We start from the raw sequence: 16,217 nt of genomic DNA on the forward strand, positions 1-16,217 counted from the left end.
AAAGTGCAGGGAAGGGAAGAGTAAGAATATAAGGCTTGAGTGAGTTTGCAGTATGTGTGTTTGAGTTTGTTTATTTTGGACCCAGCATCATAGGAGAGATTTGGTTTATTATCACCTAGTGATTCTTTATATCTGGAAAGCTGACTAACTGTTGAGTGCACCAGGTTCATGATGGCTAAAGAAAGTGGATCACATATCAGCCTGTCCATTCAGACAGAGCCTCCTGTTAGGCTGGGTGTTTGTGTTGTGTTTCTATAGTAAAAAGACTTGGTGGAATGTTTCACAATGCATTTACACAAACCATCCTTTATCTTCTTCCACCATAGCATGTCTTGCTGGTGTAAAAGGTGACCTGTGTTGTGCTACTATGGTAAAATGACTGAGCCTACAATGACTTCTGTGTAAAGGCGCAGGGTAAATAACATGTCTGGGCTTGTCCTGGCTGGTAGTGAGATGCCGCCTACATAATAAGAATAAGATGGCTACCATGTGGCAAGCAACTGTTTATCTGATTTGCCATTAACTGTACTGTGCTTCCATCTGATATAGGAAGGCCCCCACTTGTCTGAGAGTTCAAAAGGCTATTTTGGCAATTGGAACTTTCCTCTGTGGGCTAATATGGATGCAGAATTATAAAGACATAAAGATTTGGGTCAAATATATACCTAGAGCCACACAGGACAGAAGTTCTAGCCCTTTGTCCTTATTGGTCAGAGCACAGGGGATTCTCAAACCAGATAAGGAAGCCAATACACTGTCATATCTTCTGTTAGATGCAGTTTAGCGCCGTCTGTGGGGCTTTCAAAGGTGTGAACGGCACCATGCAAATGAAATACATTAACTACATCGTAAATGGCCTTTTAAGATGTTTGCATACTCAAATTGACCCAGTCTGTGTGCTCGTTTTACGTTTTATGGATTCTTCCTTTAGCTATTAGATCAATGACTATCCTGCCAGCTAGTCGCCTTCCTTTCACACTGTCTCCTTTAGATGTACACTACCATTCAAAAGTTTGGGTCACTTAAAAATGTCCTTGTTTTCCATGAAAACATACATGAAATGAGTTGCAAAATGAATAGGAAATATAGTCAAGACGTTGACAAGGTTGCTTTCATCGAAGAATCCTCCATTTGCAGGAATTACAGCCTTGCAGACCTTTGGCATTCTAGTTGTCAATTTGTTGAGGTAATCGGAAGAGATTTCACCCCATGCTTCCTGAAGCACCTCCCACAAATTGGATTGGCTTGATGGGCACTTCTTATGTACCATACTGTCAAGCTGCTCCCACAGCAGCTCAATAGGGTTGAGATCTACTGTCTCTGCTGGCCACTCCATTATAGACCGAATACCAGCTGACTGCTTCTTACCTAAATAGTTCTTGCATAGTTTGGAGCTGTGCTTTGGGTCATTGTCCTGTTCTAGGAGGAAATTGGCCCCAATTCAGCACCGTCCACAGGGTATGGGTAAGGCATTGAAAAATGGAGTGATAGCCTTCCTTCGTCAAGATCCCTTTTACCCTGTACAAATCTCCCACTTTACCACCACCAAAGCACCCCCAGACCATCACATTGCCTCCACCATGCTTGACAGATGGCGTCAAGCACTCCTCCAGCATCTTTTTATTTTTTCTGCGTCTCACGAATGTTCTTCTTTGTGATCCGAACGAGAGGTCGACCGATTAATTGGCATGGCCGATTAATTAGGGCCGATTTCACGTTTTCATAACTATCGGTAATCGGCCTTTTTGGACGCCGATTGTGGCCGATTACATTGCAATCCACGAGGAAACTGCATGGCAGGCTGACTACCTGTTATGCGAGTGCAGCATCAAAAGGACCTTGTGGCTGCAAGGAGCCAAGGTAAGTTGCTAGATAGCATTAAACTTAACTTGTAAAAACAATCAATCTTCACATAATCACTAGTTAACCTAGTAATATCATCAACCATGTGTAGTTAACTAGCATGTCCTGCGTTGCCTGTTCATTTATCATCGAATCACAGCCTACTTCAACTCCGCCAAACGGGTGATGATCTAACAAAAGCGCATTCGCAAAAAAAGCACAATCGTTGCACAAATGTACAGTGGGGGGAAAAAAGTATTTGATCTCCTGCTGATTTTGTACGTTTGTCCACTGATAAAGAAATGATCAGTCTATAATTTTAATGGTAGGTTTATTTGAACAGTGAGAGACAGAATAACAACAAAAAAATCCAGAAAAACGCATGTCAAAAATGTTACAAAATTATTAGCATTTTAATGAGGGAAATAAGTATTTGATCCCCTCTGCAAAACATGACTTAGTACTTGGTGGCAAAACCCTTGTTGGCAATCACAGAGGTCAGACGTTGCTTGTAGTTGGCCACCAGGTTTGCACACATCTCAGGAGGGATTTTGTCCCACTCCTCTTTGCAGATCTTCTCCAAGTCATTAAGGTTTCGAGGCTGACGTTTGGCAACTCGGTATATGCGACCATTTCTTCCTAACAAGGACTGTAATTAATTTGCCAGAATTGTGCTGTTTCCTTTTTCCTTCACATAATTATGACATAAATTGAAGGTTGTGCAATGTAACAGCAATATTTAGACTTAGGGTTGCCACCCATAAGATAAAATACAGAACAGTTCCATATTTCACTGAAAGAATAAACGTTTTGTTTTCATTTACATTTATTTTTTTTAAATGTTTTTACATTTTAGTCATTTAGCAGACGCTCTTATCCAGAGCGACTTACAGTAGTGAATGCATACATTTCATTTCATAAAAAAAAATTCCCTTTTTTTTTTCTGTGCTGTTTTCAAAATGATCGTTTCTGGATTTGACCATATTAATGCCCAAAGGCTCGTATTTCTGTGTTTATTATATTATAATTAAGTCTATAATTTGATATTTGATAGAGCAGTCTGACTGAGCGGTAGTAGGCAGCAGCAGGCTCGTAAGCATTCATTCAAACAGCGCTTTACTGCGTTTGCCAGCAGCTCTTAGCAATGCTTGAGCACAGCGCTGTTTATGACTTCAAGCCTATCAACTCCCGAGATTAGGCTGGCAATACTAAAGTGCCTATAAGAACATCCAATAGTCAAAGGTATATGAAATACAAATGGTATAGAGAGAAATAGTTGACGCGTCATAATTCCTAATAACTACAACCAAAAGTTCTTAACTGGGAATATTAAAGAACAGGGAATATTGAACCACCAGCTTTCTCATGTTCTGAGCAAGGAACTTAAAGGTTAGCTTTTTTACATGGCACGTGCACTTTTACTTTCTTCTCCAACACTGGGGTTTTGCATTATTTAAACCAAATTGAACATGTTTCATTATTTATTTGAGACTAAATAGATGTTATTTATGTATTATATTAAGTTAAAATAAAAGTGTTCATTGTTCATTCAGTATTGTTGTAATTGTCATTATTACAAATATATAAAAATCGTCCGATTAATCGGTATCGGCTTTTTTTGGTCCTCCAATTATCGGTAATAATTGAAATAATTGAATCATTGAAAAATCATAATCGGTCGACCTCTAATCCAAACACCTCAAACTAATCTTCCTCTGTCCAGTGTCTGTGTTCTTTTGCCCATCTTAATCTTTTCTTTTTATTGGCCAGTCTGAGATATGGCTTTTTCTTTGCAACTCAAAAACAAGGACATTTCTAAATGACACCCTGGTTCGATTCCAGGCTGTATCACAACCGGCCGTGATTGTGAGTCCCATAGGGCGGTGCACAATTGGCCCAGTGTCGTCCGGGTTTGGCCGGTGTAGGCCGTCTTTGCAAAAAATAATTTGTTCTTAACTGACTTGCCTAGTTAAAGAACATACATTTCCAGCTCTACATGTGATCTGATGTATTAATTACTGGAGCTGCCTTGGGTCTTTTCCCTGAGCTATGGCGACCCCTGGTGGATATATTGGTGTCAAAAACGTGATAAGATGAAATAGGCTACATGAGACAAAGTTCAGCTGTTAACATGCTACTATTCCTTTCTCTCTCTTTCCCCATGTTTATTTTCTCTCTTTGTCTCTGTCTTTCTCCCTCTCTTCTCCTCTCCCTCTCCACTTCCCCCTCCTCTCTTCCTCCTTCCTCTCCTCCTCCACTGTTCTCCTCAGCAGATAGCCAAGCTCCGGCAGCAGCTGCGTGGCGGTAGTAAGCAGCAGCAGGGAGGTCGTCAGTCTCAGTATCATAGAGACAAAGACAGCCTGTCTCCTTTACAGGGACCTAACAACACCATCAACACCACCACCAACCAAGCACAGGTGAGGCACAAAACTGCCATCCAAACCTGAGTTAAAATATAACGGTGTGTGTGATTTAGCTTGTTTGGCAGAGTGGAACCAATGCAATTGGCCCAGACGTTCAAACTCTGCGCCCCCGCCAACCCAACATGCCAGAGAAGCTTAATCTCAAAAACTGTGCTTCTTATGATATGTGTAAGTTGGAGGTTTCCTTTTTGAATGTCTCTCTCTGCGGTTGTGTCCCTGGTCCCTGCAGTGGTCCTGCATGTCTAAGTCATCTCAGATGTCCAACATGACGGTGCCCAAGCCCTCCATCACTAGAGTGCCCAGCAGCATGGAGGGAATCAACCACGAGCTGGAGAAGGTCTTCATCAGAGACAACAACGGAGAGAAGGAAGAGCTCAAGGTGGGGGGACGGACTGTTAGACATATACGATCACATATTTCAACCTGGACTCTGATGGTCCCGTTTCGTATGGTATTTATTAATTTGTGGATGTCCATCATTCATTTCGTATGATATGTTACGAATTACAATTTGTACGATATGTTATGAATTGCAATTTGTTGTTGCTAACACTAGCTAGGTGGCTAACGCTAACTTGAGAGTTGAACCCACAACCTTTGGGTTGCTAGACGTTTGCGTTATACACCCAGGCCAACCACCCTCCTTTCCTTTTTTGCCTTAAGTAACCTGTCTTATGTAACCATACCAAACGTAACATATCATACTCATTTGAGTGTCCCGGATTTACAATTACTATTTTACATCTAGTCTATGAGACAAGGCTGCATATTTACACTCCCAGTCAAGGGTGACTTCAGTCAGGCTCATGTGTCTGGAGGTGACAGAGGAGTAGACACGCACACCAACGCAACCATTCATTCACCTGTTGTGTCACTGTCAATCCTATTACTTGCAAATATTTACTGACCAACATCTTGCTCTCTCTCCCCCCTCATCCCCCTGCCCTCCCCAGGTGTTGGAGGTACCAGACGGGCGGCGAGCCCCCTTTCCCCCCCAGCAGCGTAGCAGCAGTACCCGCAGCGTGGACACACAGACTCCCTCTGCCCCCGGCCGCTCCAGCAGTAGTTCCAGCCTGTCCCCCTGTCCCTCTCCTGCCTGCCCCCCGGGGTCCGGCTCACACGGGGGCAGCCCTTACTCCACCGACGATCTGCTCTACGACAGGGATAAAGGTAGGACTGTCAGAATTCCATCTCAGACCAAGGGCAAGGCCTCCATTGTCCATCCTGTTGTTGTGCCCTTGAGCATGGCTCTGAAATCCCAACGTGGACTGTGTTTGTGTCTGACTGTTTCTGACCATTGTCCCTGTCTCTGTCTACAGACAGTGGCAGTAGCTCTCCGCTGCCTAAGTTTGCCTCGTCTCCTAAACCCAACAACAGCTACATGTTCAAGAGAGAACCCCCAGAGGGCTGTGAGAAGATCAAGGTGTTTGAGGAAATGAGGTAAGCACAGCAAGAGACCAGGGACCTGGTCCAGGAGGGTTTGATTCGATTTTTTTAGGATCTCTTTTATCGCACCACATTTTCCAAGTCGTTAATACTGAAGGTCAGTTACTCATGAAAAGAGTTAACACGCCGTCTCTTACTTTTTCCTTTGTCTGTCCAGCTCCAGGCAGTCAGCGTCCGTCCCTCTCTTCTCCTGCCCCGACAAGAACAAGGTCAACTTCATCTCCACCGGCTCCGCCTTCTGCCCCGTCAGACTGACCCCCGGTGCCCTGCACCTCTCTGTGACCTCTCACCCCGATGATGACCCCGAGGCCGGCCCCAGCTCAATGATGTCAGCATTCTGCCGTGTCCTCCCCTCTCAGGTCCACACCTCCACCAGCACAGACGACCCTCCCACCCCCGAGGAAGCTGCCCCTGCAACGCCCACCTCTCCCCAGCCGGAGGAGACACCAGAGACTGCCCTTCAGACAGACAGCCTGGCCATCAGCTAGACCTGGGCAGAGCTGGCCTCTGTCACTGTTCTGTTTCTTATTGTTGTTAATCATTTGGTTATTACACCCCACCACCATCATCATCATCATCATCACGGAAGTCTGGTCTCCTTTCTCTAAATGACCTCCCCCCTCCTCTTATCTCTGTCTCTGCTGAACTCTACACACTCTGCATGGCGTAGTGCTAGCAACAATGTACCTGACGACGACAACAACAACAAACAACTGAGAAAACAAAGACAAGTGTCCCACATGTTCCTAGCCTATTCCTAAAGCACTGTTCCTGTCAGAGATAGACATGATGATCTTTAACAGCACGTAATAAGTAGAGATATTGGACGCTGGCATGGGATGGATGGGAAGAAAATGAGACACTTTGGATAAGGGGCATGCGTTTTAAACTGGCAGTGTGTTTAAGATTAAAGACATGCTCCGGTACTTTGCCAACTAAGAAAGTATATTTTAAACCTTTCGCTTTGGGCTGGATGTGTCAATGTGTAGTATATACATGCATAATCTATGAGCAGAATTACTGTCTTACCTCAATTAGCCACGAAATTCCTAGTTTGAAAGCCACTATTTTCTTGAAGATGTGCTGTGCCATTTTCTTCTACATTTCCCCCTACATAGGCCAGCCATCCCCCTAGCAATTCGAGTTCTAGCCAATGAGCTTCAGCCCCTGGCATTTGAACGACAGCTAGCAGGAGGCCGGCCCAGCGTTATCCAATGAAGCTGCAGGGTGGACCTAATGGCTCAGCGAGAGAGAGAGCAATCGCATATGTGAAGTAGTACGCAATTTTCAGGGACTACTTTTGGCTCGTGTGTGCTACTTTCAGAACTACTGGCTAAAAAGTATACAAAAGTACCGGAGAATCTCTTTAACTTATGTGTTATTGTGTTCTGTTTTGACATTCTCCACAGTATGAATAAGCTCTATACACCATATTACACATTATATATCTTATGAAAAGAAAAAAACAACGCTTGTTTAAATTGAAAACTGTGTATTGCTGTGTTATGTTATGTACAGTAACAGAGAAAGGAAGAAAAAAAATATTCAGGATTTATGTTTACACAATCCAGGTTATGTTTCCAAACCTCCTTTGAAACATGCAAAGAATAATCAAAAAAGTGGGAAAAAAGACATAAAGAAGAAAATTCTAAATGGCCACAACAATCCGTTGCACAGTCTCCATTGCGTCTGGCCTTGCTTCAGGTATATATCACAAACGGAGTCTAAACTCAGGAAATTTGGAATGTATGCCCATATTCCATGACACAGATTGACTCAGCTCCGACTGCATTTCCTTGTTGAAGCTTTGCTTTCTCTCATTCCAGATTCCATTCCAGAAATTCTGAACATGTTATTCCCCCTAGACATTCCATGGTGTTATGATGTGCTGTCCCAAGACTTGACCTGTGCTTGGTTGACATGAAAGGTTGACTGTGTTGTTAGCAGTGGTGGAAAAAGTCCCCAATGTCATACTTGAGTAAAAGGATAGATACCTTAATAGAAAGTTACTCAAGTAAAAGTAAAACTCACCCAGTAAAATCCTAATTGAGTAAAAGTCTAAAAGTATTTGGTTATAAATGTACTTAAGTATCAAAAGTAAAAGTATAAATAATTTCAAATTCCTTCTATTAAGCAAAGCAGGCAGCACCGTTTTCTTGTTTTTAAATTGTATGGATAGCCAGGGGCACACTCCAACACTCAGACATCATTTCCTAAAGATGCCTATGTGAGTCCGCCAGTTCAGAGGCAGAAGGGATGACCATTGTTGTCTTGATAAGTGCGGGAATTGGACCATTTTCCTGTCCTGCTAAGCATTCAACATGTAACAAGTACTTTTGGGTGTCAGATAAAATGTGTGGAGTAAAAAGTACATTATTTTCTTTAGGAATGTAGTGAAGTAAAAGTAGAAGTTGTCAAAAATATAAATAGTAAAGTAAAGTACAGATACCCCAAAAAATGACTTAAGTAGTACTTTAAAGTATTTTTACTGAAGTACTTTACACCACTGGTTGTTAGGTGTCTTGGCTGTCTTTATGAGTGACTAGTAACAGACCAAGACCACTGTGAGAGATAACGGCTGTGCATGTTTGAGAGAAGTCAATAATGACCATGACTGTCAAAGCCTGACGATTCTGTGTGGTCGGACCATCTGCAGCCGTTGTGCTGTGGTCAAGGTCAGGTAGCAACTTCAGTGTTCAACTTCAGGTCAGTCTGGGTTGACTGGTCCTAGTCAAGTCATGGCCTGCAGTAACATCACATAAAATAAGCATTTCATTGGTTACATTCAGGTGATGTCCAGTCTGAGACTGTTTTAATATCACATAGACAACATAATGCTTTACTATTGTTTCATAAGACATTCCATGAGATTGTAGCTGGTTAGGGGTCGAGAAGACTCATCACGTCATGTCCAAACGTTGATCTTTAGGCCCTCCGGTGCGCTGAGTTTAAGGTTTAATTAGAGAGGACCTAGTAGGTTTATTGCACCTGCAGAATTGGTAGATGTTTCATCTTTGGATTTCTAAGGGAAGGAGTAAACTGTCCTGATCCTTATCCAGTCCATGTCTTTGTAAAGCATTACACTTCAGAATGTCATAACTCATGAGTAATTATTGACATCATCTTCCTCAAAGAAGCAATTATCCTATGAGCGCCCCATATTTGATTCTGTGCACAATAATTCCCTCTGCAGATTTGTCTGTAACATCATTCTTGCATGGAACACAACAACACACCCACCTGTACATGATTCCTTTAATAAGACATTCAAGTCAAAGATAAACCATAATCAGAAACATTATTTATTTTGATATGCTAATGTGTGCTTGTGGAATTCTTGTCTGCATTGATACTCTTGTTCATTGTTAGATATACTATAAGGCTTTTAAAAATATCAATGCAATGTTGATGTTGTTTTTAATCATTTAGCACCTTATTATCAAGCGATATAGCTTATCCAATGACTAACATACATTAACTATGTGGCATTGGTTAACTAGATGTGTGCAATAATAGACAAGGTGTTGGTGTCCGTTGGGTCGGATATGTTTCGCTTCTTCTTCACCACTCCATTTCCTCTCTCTCATTCCTTTGGTTTGGAGTATAGAGCCAAATCAGCACTTAAGCCAGATTCACACTATAGGACTGTACTGTGCTGGCTCTGATCATTTCTTTTCCAGCACGGTTCCAGCAACTATGGTGGCTCGGCCCGGTATGGCTCAGTAGTGTGAAAAGCCTAACAGCCTGTTGAGAAAGCCATTACTCGACACATAAACCAGCACTGGATATGATGTCACCAGAGCACATAGCTATTGGCTAGCAGGTCATCAGTGTTCATCAGCTCACCCAATCAGCTCGCTCCTCATTGGATCTGTGGGGCCAAAGGTCATGCACAAACACAATAAAAGGATTGGTTGTTGATGTGATTAACCAGTTTGTGTGTTGTTTTGACCATCACTGAGTGTGTGCAAGTTATAGAAGGAGGGGAGTGTGTGAAAGTTATAGGAGAGTGAAAGTTATAGGAGGAGAGTGTGAAAGTTATTGGAGGAGGAGAGTGTGAAAGTTATTGGAGGAGGAGTGTGTGAAAGTTATTGGAGGAGGAGTGTGAAAGTTATTGGAGGAGGAGTGTGAAAGTTATAGATGGAGGAGGAGTGTGAAAGTTATAGATGGAGGAGGAGTGTGAAAGTTATAGATGGAGGAGGAGTGTGAAAGTTATAGAAGGGGTGTGTGAAAGTTATAGGAGGAGGAGAGTGAAAGTTATAGAAGGGGTGTGTGAAAGTTATAGGAGGAGGAGAGTGAAAGTTATAGGAGGAGGAGAGTGTGAAAGTTATAGGAGGAGGAGAGTGTGAAAGTTACAGGAGGAGGAGAGTGTGAAAGTTACAGGAGGGGAGTGTGAAAGTTACAGGAGGGGAGTGTGAAAGTTACAGAAGGAGAGTGTGAAAGTTACAGAAGGAGGAGAGTGTGGAAGTTACAGAAGGAGGAGAGTGTGGAAGTTACAGAAGGAGGAGAGTGTGGAAGTTACAGAAGGAGGAGAGTGTGGAAGTTACAGAAGGAGGAGAGTGTGGAAGTTACAGAAGGAGGGGTGTGTGAAAGTTATAGAAGGGGTGTGTGAAAGTTATAGGAGGGGAGAGGGAAAGTTATAGGAGGGGAGAGGGAAAGTTATAGGAGTGTGTGTGAAAGTTATAGGAGGGAAGAGTGAAAGTTATAGGAGGAGTAAAGTGTGAAAGTTATAGGAGGAGAGTGTGTAAGGGCCCATGAATGTTTTTGACCTGCCTTGGAAGAGGAAACAAGACAACATGCTCCTCATTGGATCTGTGGGGCCAAAGGTCATGCACAAACACAATAAAAGGATTGGTTGTTGATGTGATTAACCAGTTTGTGTGTTGTTTTGACCATCACTGAGTGTGTGCAAGTTATAGAAGGAGGGGAGTGTGTGAAAGTTATAGGAGGAGGAGAGTGAAAGTTATAGGATAGTGTGTGAAAGATATAGGAGGAGGAGAGTGTGAAAGTTATAGGAGGAGGAGAGTGTGAAAGTTATAGGAGGAGGAGAGTGTGAAAGTTATAGGAGGAGGAGAGTGAAAGTTATAGGAGGAGGAGGGAGTGAAAGTTATAGGAGGAGGGGAGTGAAAGTTATAGGAGGAGGGGAGTGAAAGTTAGGAGGAAGAGAGTGAAAGTTAGAAGGAGGAGAGTGTGAAAGTTAGAAGGAGGAGAGTGTGAAAGTTCGAAGGAGGAGAGTGTGAAAGTTCGAAGGAGGAGAGTGTGAAAGTTAGAAGGAGGAGAGTGTGAAAGTTAGAAGGAGGAGAGTGTGGAAGTTAGAAGGAGGAGAGTGTGAAAGTTATAGATGGAGGAGAGTGTGAAAGTTATAGATGGAGGAGTGTGAAAGTTATAGATGGAGGAGAGTGTGAAAGTTATAGATGGAGGAGAGTGTGAAAGTTATAGATGGAGGAGAGTGTGAAAGTTATAGGAGGAGAGTGTGAAAGTTATAGGAGGAGAGTGTGAAAGTTATAGGAGGAGAGTGTGAAAGTTATTGGAGGAGTGTGTGAAAGTTATAGGAGGAGAGTGTGAAAGTTAGTAGGAGGAGAGTGTGAAAGTTAGAAGGAGGAGAGTGTGAAAGTTATAGATGGAGGAGTGTGGAAGTTATAGATGGAGGAGAGTGTGGAAGTTATAGATGGAGGAGAGTGTGGAAGTTATAGATGGAGGAGAGTGTGGAAGTTACAGAAGGAGGGGTGTGTGAAAGTTATCGAAGGGGTGTGTGAAAGTTATAGGAGGGGAGAGGGAAAGTTATAGGAGGGGAGTGTGAAAGTTATAGGAGGAGGAGAGTGTGGAATTTACAGAAGGAGGGGTGTGTGAAAGTTATAGGAGGAGGAGAGTGTGGAAGTTACAGAAGGAGGGGTGTGTGAAAGTTATAGAAGGGGTGTGTGAAAGTTATAGGAGGGGAGAGGGAAAGTTATAGGAGGGGAGAGTGAGTTATAGGAGTGTGTGTGAAAGTTATAGGAGGAGAGTGTGTGAAAGTTATAGGAGGAGTAAAGTGTGAAAGTTATAGGAGGGGAGTGTGAAAGTTATAGGAGGAGAGTGTAAGGGCCCATGAATGTTTTTGACCTGCCTTGGAAGAGGAAACAAGACAAAAAAAACAAAAAATAAACTATCCCTGTAGCTCAGTTGGTAGAGCATGGTGTTTGCAACGCCAGGGTTGTGGGGTCAATTCCCATGGGGGGCCAGCACAGAAAAAAAAAATTATGAAATGTATGCATTCACTACTGTAAGTCGCTCTGGATAAGAGCGTCTGCTAAATGACTGAAATGTAAATGTATCCAAAACACATTTTACAACAACAATACCACCAACAAATGAACTATCAACCAGCGGTGGAAAGATTCATACAAAAATGCTACAATGTTCCTGTGTACAGCAACCAAACACACTAACAAAGCTTTGAATGTGCTCCTCTCACCTCTGTGTTAGTAGAGACCGCTGTTGCAAGATTAGCCCATAGGTAACATGTAGAAAAAACACAGAAAGACTGATTAGAAGCCGTCGTACAGGGCAACGTTTGGTTTTCATCTGTTTTGCACAGCATTTCCTTGGTGTGTGTTCAAAGATGTTATTGGAGAATGTTGTTAGGCGATGAGCTTGCATACCGAGGGTACAGTACCTTTAGGTCTACTGTGAGAGTCCGCCCACTGTTCTCAGATGACTGGTCCTGATGCAACGCTACACACATTGTTTTTGTTTGTTATGTTATGGACATCTGTGTGTGGCTGATGACTCTTTTTTATTTGAATCAACATAGAAATCTTGTGTCTTATTTAAATAAAGTTATTAGCAGAACCAAAGCACTTCCTCTGGAGTTGTGTGTGAATGTCAAAGCGAGGTCCACTTATACAGTTTATTTAAAAAGTTTTACAAGTATACCTCATATACATACATTTTTTTTAAATGCATACACTATCAAACACGTATTTCTTTTCACAGCCAGGTTGGGCCTTTTTATGTACAGTTTATTATCTAGCCATCTTTGAGGGGTCGCTATGAAATAGAAGAGTGTCAGTAGAGCGCTCTCTAGTGATAGAAAGGGGCCACTACATAATAGATTCTACTTCATCTCAAACACATTACTCTCAATACACCATAACTGGTGCCTGCGCTCCAGTAAATACCTTTCTGACACTGATGGTGAGTGTCTTGAAATTAAAGCGATACACTAATTGTTTTAATTTTCTGAATGATATCCACCCCACCACGTCATCGACTGTGTCATCAACTGACAGATTGTTATAACATGATGTGGTTAGCTGATACTTCAAATACCAATCCAGGCGTTGTAAGATCTGGCATGCATCAGAAATGCCTGGGCAGAGGAACACGACCGGTGTGTGTGTGTGCTTGTTTGTGTGTATGCGCGCGTGTGCTTGTGTGTGGTAGACCTCGATATCATAAACTACAAGGACAATCAAAATACATGCTTCAGGGTGGATTTTGGAATCTCAATGGAGACATACTGCATCAATGATGCAACATCTTCCTTATTGAGGATGATTGATTTATTGATAGAGTGTGCATGTGAATGTGTGGCTAAAGTGTTGAGTAAAAAAGGGTGGGGGGAAACAAATATCGGTAGATGTAATCTACACACTTTGAATGTATCTCATGTACAGGTGTAGTAAGTCACCCGCCCTATATTTTCCAAGAGCCTCTATGGTGAAAAGTGCAACAAGATAAATGTTGTCCCACGGCCATTAGTTAGTGGGTGACCATGGTTAAGCTGTCATAGTGAGGGGAGAGGAGGAGAGGTTACTGTCTCTCTTTTCTCCTCCTGGGAACACAGTGGCAACAAGTACACCCCGCCCCATCCCGGCGTTCGCCCTACCCCTTTCCTCCAATCCCACCTTACATCTCCCCTTTGAGGAACATAAACTCGTTTTTCAACCACTCCACAAATTTCTTAACAAACTATAGTTTTGGCAAGTCGGTTAGGACATCTACTTTGTGCATGACACAAGTCATTTTTCCAACAACTGTTTACAGACAGATTATTTCACTTATAATTCACTGTATCACAATTCCAGTGGGTCAGAAGTTTACATACACTAATTTGACTGTGCCTTTAAACAGCTTGGAAAATTCCATAAAATGATGTCATGGCTTTAGAATCTTCTGATAGGTTAATTGACATAATTTGAGTCAGTTGGAGGTGTACCTGTGGATGTATTTAAAGGCCTACCTTCAAACTCAGTGCCTCTTTGCTTGACATCATGGTAAAATCAAAAGAAATAATCCAAGACCTCAGAAAAAAATTGTAGACCTCCACAAGTCTGGTTCATCCTTGGCCGCAATTTCCAAACGCCTGAAGGTATAAACACCATGGGACCACGCAGCTGTCATACCGCTCAGGAAGGATACGCATTCTGTCTCCTAGAGATGAACGTACTTTGGTGCAAAACGTGCAAATCATTCCCAGAACAACAACAAAGGACCTTGTCAAGATGCTGGAGGAAACAGGTACAAAAGTATCTATATCCACAGTAAAACGAGTCCTATATCGACATAACCTGAAAGGCCGTTTAGCAAGGAAGATGCCAATGCTCCAAAACCTCCATAAAAAGCCAGACTACGGTTTGCAACTGCACATGGGGACAAAGATCGTACTTTTTGGAGAAATGTCCTCTGGTCTGATGAAACAAACATAGAACTGTTTGGCTATAATGACCATCATTATGTTAGGAGGAAAGCGGGGGAGGCTTGCAAGCCGAAGAAGACTATCCCAAACGTGAAGCACGGGGGTGGCAGCATCATGTTGTGGGGGTGCTTTGCTGCAGGAGGGACTTGTGCACTTCACAAACTAGATGGTATCATAAGGGAGGAAAATTATGTGGATACAGTGAGGGAAAAAAGTATTTGATCCCCTGCTGATTTTGTACGTTTGCCCACTGACAAAGAAATGATCAGTCTATAATTTTAATGGTAGGTTTATTTGAACAGTGAGAGACAGAATAACAACAAAAAAATCCAGAAAAACGCATGTAAAAAATGTTAGAAATTGATTTGCATTTTAATGAGAGAAATAAGTATTTGACCCCTCTGCAAAACATGACTTAGTACTTGGTGGCAAAACCCTTGTTGGCAATCACAGAGGTCAGACGTTTCTTGTAGTTGGCCACCAGGTTTGCACACATCTCAGGAGGGATTTTGTCCCACTCCTCTTTGCAGATCTTCTCTAAGTCATTAAGGTTTTGAGGCTGACGTTTGGCAACTCTAACCTTCAGCTCCCTCCACAGATTTTCTATGGGATTAAGGTCTGGAGACTGGCTAGGCCACTCCAGGACCTTTATGTGCTTCTTCTTGAGCCACTCCTTTGTTGCCTTGGCCATGTGTTTTGGGTCGTTGTCATGCTGGAATACCCATCCACGACCCATTTTCAATGCCCTGGCTAAGGGAAGGAGGTTCTCACCCAAGATTTGACGGTACATGGCCCCGTCCATCGTCCCATTGATGCGGTGAAGTTGTCCTGTACCCTTAGCAGAAAAACACTCCCAAAGCATAATGTTTCCACCTCCATGTTTGACGGTGGGGATGGTGTTCTTGGGGTCATAGGCAGCATTCCTCCTCCTCCAAACACGGCGAGTTGAGTTGATGCCAAAGAGCTCCATTTTGGTCTCATCTGACCACAACACTTTCACCCAGTTGTCCTCTGAATCATTCAGATGTTCATTGGCAAACTTCAGACGGGCATGTATATGTGCTTTCTTGAGCAGGGGGACCTTGCGGGCGCTGCAGGATTTCAGTCCTTCACGGCGTAGTGTGTTACCAATTGTTTTCTTTGTGACTATGGTCCCAGCTGCCTTGAGATCATTGACAAGATCCTCCCGTGTAGTTCTGGGCTGATTCCTCACCGTTCTCATAATCATTGCAACTCCACGAGGTGAGATCTTGCATGGAGCCCCAAGCCGAGGGAGATTGACAGTTCTTTTGTGTTTCTTCCAACTGTTGTCACCTTCTCACCAAGCTGCTTGGCGATGGTCTTGTAGCCCATTCCAGCCTTGTGTAGGTCTACAATCTTGTCCCTGACATCCTTGGAGAGTTCTTTGGTCTTTGCCATGGTGGAGAGTTTGGAATCTGATTGATTGATTGCTTCTGTGGACAGATGTCTTTTATACAGGTAACAAACTGAGATTAGGAGCACTCCCTTTAAGAGTGTGCTCCTAATCTCAGCTCCTTATCTGTATAAAAGACACCTGGGAGCCAGAAATCTTTCTGATTGAGAGGGGGACAAATACTTATTTCCCTCATTAAAATGCAAATTAATTTCTAATATTTTTGACGTGTTTTTCAGGATTTTTTTGTTGTTATTCTGTCTCTCACTGTTCAAATAAACCTACCATTAAAATTATAGACTGATCATTTCTTTGTCAGTGGGCAAACAAACAAAATCAGCAGGGGATCAAATACTTTTTTCCCTCACTGTATATTGAAGCAACGTCTCAAGACATCAGTCAGGAAGTTAAAGTT

At 42.7% G+C, this 16,217-nt stretch overlaps 1 protein-coding gene across 4 annotated transcripts in view; it reads left to right on the plus strand.

Annotated features, from left to right (window-relative positions):
- LOC106570309 (glucocorticoid-induced transcript 1 protein) overlaps positions 1–9,637 on the plus strand; it is a 28,383-nt gene extending 18,746 nt beyond the window's left edge. For 2 of the 4 annotated variants that reach the window (XM_014142487.2, XM_014142489.2), the window contains exons 4-8: positions 4,113–4,259; positions 4,495–4,644; positions 5,219–5,435; positions 5,585–5,705; positions 5,869–9,637. In XM_014142487.2, coding sequence (XP_013997962.1) covers positions 4,113–4,259; positions 4,495–4,644; positions 5,219–5,435; positions 5,585–5,705; positions 5,869–6,199 — 966 coding nt within the window. In that variant the 3' untranslated portion in view covers positions 6,200–9,637. The remainder of the gene's footprint in view (positions 1–4,112; positions 4,260–4,494; positions 4,645–5,218; positions 5,436–5,584; positions 5,706–5,868) is intronic. The other 2 variants (XM_045694806.1, XM_014142488.2) reach the window with 1 other exon arrangement.
- The last annotated feature ends 6,580 nt before the right edge of the window (positions 9,638–16,217 follow it).

Source organism: Salmo salar, chromosome ssa14 (genome assembly GCF_905237065.1).
Source record: "Salmo salar chromosome ssa14, Ssal_v3.1, whole genome shotgun sequence".
In the NCBI taxonomy this organism is placed as follows: domain Eukaryota; kingdom Metazoa; phylum Chordata; class Actinopteri; order Salmoniformes; family Salmonidae; genus Salmo; species Salmo salar.